The sequence below is a fragment of the Prunus dulcis genome, chromosome 1 (genome assembly GCF_902201215.1).
Source record: "Prunus dulcis chromosome 1, ALMONDv2, whole genome shotgun sequence".
In the NCBI taxonomy this organism is placed as follows: domain Eukaryota; kingdom Viridiplantae; phylum Streptophyta; class Magnoliopsida; order Rosales; family Rosaceae; genus Prunus; species Prunus dulcis.
Genome location: NC_047650.1, coordinates 7,690,249 through 7,698,163, shown reverse-complemented (window position 1 = coordinate 7,698,163; position 7,915 = coordinate 7,690,249). Strand labels below are relative to the sequence as shown.

The 7,915-nt window shown below is 36.3% G+C and overlaps 1 protein-coding gene across 2 annotated transcripts; it reads left to right on the top strand.

Annotated features, from left to right (window-relative positions):
• Window positions 1–210: 210 nt before the first annotated feature.
• LOC117616325 (tRNA (adenine(37)-N6)-methyltransferase) lies at window positions 211–7,167 on the top strand. 2 transcript variants are annotated; one of them, XM_034345598.1, is made up of 9 exons: window positions 211–529; window positions 608–729; window positions 1,187–1,287; window positions 2,240–2,435; window positions 2,529–2,621; window positions 4,538–4,597; window positions 4,700–4,774; window positions 5,294–5,374; window positions 5,936–6,746. In XM_034345598.1, the coding sequence occupies exons 1-9, from the start codon at window positions 445–447 to the stop codon at window positions 5,954–5,956; spliced, it is 834 nt and encodes a 277-aa protein (XP_034201489.1). In that variant the 5' UTR covers window positions 211–444; the 3' UTR covers window positions 5,957–6,746. The 2 variants fall into 2 exon arrangements, with proteins under 2 accessions (XP_034201489.1, XP_034201488.1); XM_034345597.1 differs by having other exon boundaries at window positions 223–529; window positions 6,629–7,167.
• The last annotated feature ends 748 nt before the right edge of the window (window positions 7,168–7,915 follow it).

The window sequence follows — 7,915 nt, the reverse complement described above, 5'->3', positions numbered from 1 at the left end:
TTAATCCAAACAAAGAAATTGGTTCATATCAATATAGAAATTCTGACTTTTGTCAAAATCCCAAAAACCCTAACCCACTGCAAAAATTTGAATTAGATACACCCCTTAAATATGGATTGGATACATCCCTGTCAATTCAAACGTAGAATCTGTAAGAGTCACTTAAAAAATATGAGAAAAGTATTTCAAAATCCTCTCAAATCGTAATTAACTATACCCCTAATACTTAGGGTTAGAAAAAGCGGGGGAGATTTAGTTTAATAGGTCTTGGCGGGTGCTAACTAATTAAGGCACTCAAAACATTTCTCTCCTTAGGCTAATCAAACAGAGTTGGACAGCAGCCAGCGCTAAGCAGCTGAGAGAGTTCCATAATTTCAACCTACAACTCTGGTTTAGCGAATGCATTTTCAAACCCAAAAGAAGTTATTTTAGCAGTGAGAATCGATGGGCTACAGCACAGAATCAAAATGGTTAACAGCCACCATAACCTTTGCGCTCGCAGCTCTCTCCGCCTCCACTGCCTTTTCTTGTATGTATACAAATTTTGTTTTCTCCTTTTGTGTTGCATTGGGTTCTTGTAGTTTATTGTTCTTTTGGTCTGTAACAGTGTATTTTTGGAAAAGAAAATCGAGGGATTTGGATTCCAAGATTGGAGAGCTCGAGAAATCTCTCAAGGCCTCCTTAGACAATTGTGCTGCTGAAAGGCAAGGCCGAATTCGGGCTCAGCAGGTACCCTTTTCTTCCCACCTCCTCCCCCACCAAAAAAAAACCAAAAGATACTGACCCTTTTGCCTCTTTAACAAGCTGACTGTTAGTAATGGCCTTATTTTGCCTCTTTGAAGAAGAAAAAAAAGAATCTTACTTGAAAATAATTATCTTTGCACTTTCTCAGAGATCTAACTGAGAGTAGAAGGCAGTGTTTCTGTATTTAATTGAATTGGTTTATTGAATATATACCTGTGTAACTGGAAATTTGATTGCTTGGTATCCAAGTCCCCTAATTATTTGTCTATGTTCATTTCGTAAATGCTTAGGCATTGCCTAGATCATAATTGTGTTCATTTCATATTATATGAGGATCTCAGTGTCAATGAGCTGAAACTTTGTTGATTCTTATCATTGGCCCTTAATATGTCATCACACATTTCTATTCTACTTGCTAAGATCTTTTCATTTTGTATTGGAGGCTTTGAGGAAAGCACTAACGCAACCAAAGTTGGATAATGTGGAGCTGACTTCTTACCCCATGGCACCTATTGGTGTCATACAGTCATGCTTCTCTACCAGGTACTTGGGTGGGCGGCATTTGTTATTCCAAATTAGAGATCCTTTGTTTCTCATTCCTTGACTGCATTTTTATGTCACACATTTATCAAAATGATAAGTAAATAATTTATTGCACCCAGAGTAATTAGGTGAGTGAGGAATAGCCAGATCAGATCACTAGAAGTGTTTACTCTTCATGAATTTGTTGAAGAAATCTGATGATACTCAAGGACTTAAAATATAAAGATCAGACAGACTGACTGGATAAAGATATCCAAAGAATGTTACTTTCCAAATTGAGAAATGAGTTAATTGGAATCATTTTTATTTTCTTTTGAATTTTGTAAATTTTTTGCAAATGCTCTGCCACTGATGCTTTTGTACATGTTTATGTGTAGCAAAATCAAATTATGCTGAAAACTGTCAATAGTGCTTAGCAAAATCAAATTACATGTTTCTATGTCTTCCCATAAATTTTTTAAAAAAAACATTCATATTGATAGCCAATAGTCTTTGGGTTTAGTGGCACCTTTCTCCCTCTAGAAAATAAGGGTTGAGGTTGAGTTCAGGGGTTCAATCCCCAGTGGGTATGTGGGATGTATTCCTGTCATTTTCCAAAGAAAAAGGAATCGTATAGATAAATTAAATATTGAAGCTTAGTTTTATCATAGAGTTAGAGTGATATGCCGCACTTCTATACCCAAACGTGCAGTTTATATTGGTGCATGAATAGCATACTAGGCAACCTTTATTTTGCAGTTGCACCTCATGCTTAGTTTTGCAGGGTTTTAGTTCCCCTGAGTTTACCAGTGTCATCTCCGATTCCCTGAGATTTGTTTCTTCCTTTGTTAACATAAAAGGAATTCAAAAAGTGCATGTTTGATCTCGCCAAGACAAACTTTGCATGTTTGTTGTGCATGCAAATTTGTCTCTTTGAAGTCCCATTGATGACTTTCACTTCTTAATTGTGCAGGAATGGGACGCCCAGGCAACCTGTACTTGTGCCTCTCTCGAGGGCCTGTTTGATCTTTAATACAGCTCGTGTTCCTCCAGCATCACTTGAGGGTCTTGGAGAATATTCTCACTGCTGGGTTATATATGTTTTCCATCAAAATACAAATCTAGAGAAGCTTTGGAAAGATCCAACTAAGTCAAAGTTCAAGGCCAAGGTGTGTGCCTCTGAATACTGGTATACTGCTTTCTGTGATTTCAGTTATTAATTATTCTTTTTAACTCTATATAAAGGTTGACTGGATGGATAGGTAAGAGTGCCAACACTAAACGGTGAAAGGAAGGGACTCTTTGCAACAAGATCTCCACACAGGCCATCCCCCATTGGACTCAGTGTTGCCAAGGTAAGGTTAAACTGCTGCTGAATATATGCATCTTATATCGTAGCTTGAAAGAAGATTCATCTACATTCTGCATTAGACTAATCTCAGGTACTTTTTTCGAGAACTATCAGAGCTTACTAATCTCATGCAATCCAAGCCTGTCTAGTAGTTTCTTTCTCTCCACCCATCAGAACGTTGGTTTCCAGTTTGAAACCTCCGGTCCCCATTCCCCACTTCTTGTGGGTTTGCAATGTGCAGAGTAGGATTTCACCTATATGTTTCTCTCTCTCCCTCTATAACGGTGTAAGCTTGATATACAATGTGCACTCATTCCCTAATAGCTTAAGCTTATGGGTCTACTAGTTCTCCGACATCTTCGAGTAGGCTATCCACGTGTTAGGTCATGTTAGGCCCAACGACCACACGGTCTCCCACATCACCCTTTTTAAGTTGTCCATGTGTTTGACTCATGTCATGCCACATGTGAGGGTGTGTGTTGAGAGATATCCCACATGAGGAATGTAAAACTTTGCATTATGATATATGTCTTGTGTTGTGCCTCTCCACCCATTTCCAATTAGTTTTGGGTGGGATGCTCTGATTCTAACAAACTATATATAGTTTGTTCCAGTCTGATTTACTGTCTCAAACAATTTGACTTCTAATAAAAGATGGATTCAGAAAGTCCAATTTACACTGGCAGGTTATATAGCTTTTGAAGGGAGCATGAGCTTCCGCCCTTTTAATCTGCCTTAACTAATTTACTCAGGCAGGCTATATGTTTCTGCATGTATTGTTTCCAGAATTTCATATATTTTATTCTTTGGTCAAAATGCTTTTTTGTCCCTAAGAGATAGTTTCCTGAACCAGTCATGGTGATTTTGTTCCCTAAGAGATAGTTTCCTGAACCAGTCATGGTGATTTGAACTGTGGTGAGGAAATAGTTATGAGGTAGGCCATTATAGTGGCAATGAAAGCATTTGACTGGAAGCTAATGGTGGCATGGTGCTTAATGTGAAGAAAAAGTATACTGACCATGACTCTCTCTCTCTCAATAGTACGATAAGATGACAAAGAAAATTAGTTAGGGTGGTTACATGGCATGTGCAGCATAGTCAATAAAATACCTCAGTGGCAAGCATGCAATTACTGAAGGACAAAATTGAACAAGGAAGGAATTGGAACCTGACCATCTTCAAGGACTAAAAGTTTATTTAACCTTATTCTTAACTCTCTAAGTTCCTTTGTATCTATGACACTTAGAGAAGTAGTATAAAGTATGATGCATATAATTTAACATTGATCATTCATATGATATTAACATGGTTATACTTTTTGTCATCAATTATCATAACCGTTCTTAATTATTTCTCATCACTAAATAAATTTAGTACCATTTGATATGAGTTCCTATCATAAATTAAATTTTGACGTCAGATAAAAAAAGAATGAAAATATGCTTATGGAAGAGGGAAAGTATTGAATCTTATAAGATGACAAAGAAAATTAGTTAGGGTGGTTACATGGCATGTGCGGCATAGTCAATAAAATACCTTAGTGGCAAGCACGCAATTACTGAAGGACAAAATTGACCAAGGAAGGAATTGGAACCTGACCATCTTCAAGGACTAAAAGTTTATTTAACCTTATTCTTAACTCTCTAAGTTCCTTTGTATCTATGACACTTAGAGAAGTAGTGTAAAGTATGACGGATATAATTTAACGTTGATTATTCATATGATATTGACATGGTTATACTTTTTGTCATCAATTATCATAACCATTCTTAATTATTTCTCATCACTAAATAAATTTAATACCATTTGATATGAGTTCCTATCATAAATTAAATTTTGACGTCACATAAAAAAGAACGAAAATATGCTTATGGAAGAGGGAAAGTATTGAATCTTATACATTTACACTGTATACTTTAGGTGGAGGCTGTACAAGGGCATATGCTTCTACTCTCTGGTGTGGATTTGGTTGATGGGACAGTAAGTTTGACATTTTTCCTCTCTACTGGCCGCATCCATTTTCTTTGGTTCTGATTTTTTTAGTTTAGAAATCAAACTTATTTGGTTTACTTTTACCAACAGCCTGTACTCGATGTCAAACCTTATATTCCCTACTGCGACAACATCCAAGGAGCAAGAGTGCCAAAGTGGTTAGCGGTATTATTTCCATGTCCCTCCTGAAATTGTAAATTTTATAGTTTCATGACATACGAGATTTACCATTTGCATGATTAGAGAACTATCTTCCATTATGGTCATGAGTATTTTCAGCTATTAATCTTGGAGGTTGAACACGTAGTGTGTTGGTAAAAGATGTTCATACACTATAGTGCGTATGTGCTGAATAAAGACTCCACTTCAGTGGAGACTAGATTTGCAGCATGGATTCATGTCGCGGTTTAACTGTTCATTGAAAATAGATAACCAAAACCTTCAAATATCTATTTAGGGAGAACTATACATGTATAGTAGTTCTAGATATTTCAGTTTTCCTATATAATTGCCTTTTTTGAAGATTGTGAAATATTGGTGTACAACTGTGTATTGTGATTTTAAACTAAACATATCTGCCTCTCAGGCATCTTCTTATGCCAATTTAAGTTGTCTGTACTCTTCTGGTTACTTATGTCATCAATTCCCTCCTTGTTTTAAGCTAATAATCCATGTATTCTGCAGGCGGACAGTATATTAGCAGTAGCTTCTGTTGGTTTCTCTGAGGTGTTCACTTCCACACTTGCTGATTGCTGGGAAATGGCAGTGAGTACTCTAATCTTTACTAAAAATATCACACCTTTACCATAGTTTAAAGGGAATGTCCATTCCTTTATATTCTTTGACTAATTGTTCAGTTCTTTTTACAAATTGTGCCAATAGCTTGCTTACTAGCACTTCACTAGTAAAATCCAAACTCTTCACAACACTGGAAAGAGATAAAAACAAGCCTAAGAAAGGGACTCAGCTACAGTGTGAATGATAGTACAAATACAATGAATTAAGCCCATAAGTACTTGTCAAGAGGAAAATAAAAGGCCGAGGGAAAAGAAAAGAGAGCAGGAATCAACAGGATGTAATTGAACACCTGAAGATAATCCAAGAAAATTAAGAAAGAGAAACCTGAATGTCAAATTTCGCCCTGAATAATTTGGAGATCTAAGAGAGAAACTGACTACTGCTGACGTCAAATATGTGCCCCATCATTGGATTGGTTGTGTTGCTGTAAATTGTTCTACCTTGTGTGCAATTTCACGACAACTATACGAGTTTATCTTTCCTATCAAAAGAACTATATAGTTCTCTCTTCATTTTTATTATTGGTAGAACTCGAGGTCGAGGCGCTGAATCTAGTGGAGGATAAGACCACAATAATCAAACTCTAGAAGATCCAACAACTCATCATCCTGTGAGATCCTCATCCTACCTGGGGATAATCAATAAGACTGCTATATTTTGTCTTCCATCAATCTAGGTTCTTAACTTGCATTTGTTCAAAATCCCTGTGGGAGTTCTTAGCAGATCATGCATATCTGGGTTGGTAGATGTCCACTTCCTTTTTTCACTCCCTGCACGGTTGTGAAAGGTTTGTCAACTCAAGATTTAATGATTGTTAATCTTGTCCGTTGTAATTTTACAAATTTGATAGATTGGTTGCGTTATCCTTAGTCATCTTATGCTTCTTCAGGGAAGATCTCTATTAAACGCATACTTTTGTTGAATGCAGAGTGTGTATAACTAAAAGTTCATTGATAGTATAAGGTTTATTGTTGCTTATGAAGAGAAAATAACTAAAATAGCATGCTCTTTTCTACTCTAAATAATTAGCCATGAAAATCTTCTGTTTAGAAATGTTATTCCTTTGTCTTCAAAACAGTTCAAAAATTAACCACATTAACTGGACAAGAGTAGAAAGGCGAGTTGTGCCAGTCCTTACAAAGGCTTTCCAGAATCTCAGAAGTATGAAGCACCAATTCCTATGCTTAAGCTTTCATTCTATCTGTATTTGGTTTGTTGCAGGGAAATAATTCACTCTATGCTTCACCAGACGAGTTCCAAAACTTGATAAAGCAGGTGCTTTCATGGGATATTAGATCATTGGCTCAACGAAATCGACCTCATGATTCCTTCATTAACTCAGAAAATGGTAAACAGTTGAATGATAGTTCAGACAATGACCACGATGAAGACGCTTCGAGCCCTGGAAATGAGCAGCCCCCAAGTTCTTCTGGGGACATAATGTATCACCTAACCCTAGAAGGATTGGAAGTTTCGTACAGACTCAATTCTGACTTCAGTGTGGTTGTAGAGAAAGTAAAAGAAGTATCAAACATCACAAACAGTCGTCAAAAGCGATGTAATTACTCTATGTGGAGGGTCTGATTTGTGTTCTTTGAGACCAGATTTTGTTGTTTCAAAATTTTGGATTGTTTGTATTGTTTAAATTCCAATTTTTTTTTTTTTCCGGGACAACCTAATAGGCTGACTCCTATATCATTTTGTAGTGGAGTTAAATAGAACAAGGATTTGAAACTCGGTTTTAGTTACATTGCTGGCCATAGAGCTCCTTCGTGCAAACTTCAATTATCATATACCTAGTGCCTGGTGGGGATATGCATTTTGTGGTCTTGGAAGAAATTCAGTAAAGGAAAGAATGGCACTATGGTTGTGGACGTTGTGGCCACCACCATGAGTGTGATTTGGGTCTTGATTCTTTTGCTTTTGAAGGTAAAAGACAAATGGGAAAAATCAACATCTTTATTTTGACCAATGAATTTGAAGAGGAGCCAAGCCTATGTTGATAAGGCTCACAAAAAGTTAGAAATTAAAAAATGCATATAAAATGATAAATTGAGAACGAGTACTACATTCTATTTTACCTGCCCATTTAATAGTTCATTTAATTACAAATTTACCATTTGCAAAGTTGGTTAAGGGACAACATCTAAGAGAAAACATATTATATGCAGTTTTCTAGAATGAGAGCATCCGTCGTCCATTAAATTATACCCTTTTGCAAGACGTGTGCTAGAATGAGAGCATCCGTCGTCAAAAGTCATTCACCTCCATAGGCCAACACATGTTTAATTCCTCTTTTTTTAGAGGGAAGAGAATGTGTTGGCCTACTTTACATGAGAAAAGATCAATATTGTTATATTGTACGAATTTTTTATGATATGTTTACTTATCATGATTATGCGGAGAAGTAATGAATTGGGGAATTTAAGAATGAGGAAATAAGCAATTGACATGAGAAGAAATAATTTGTTTACTAATCATATGGAATTAGCATAGAAATAGGAATTA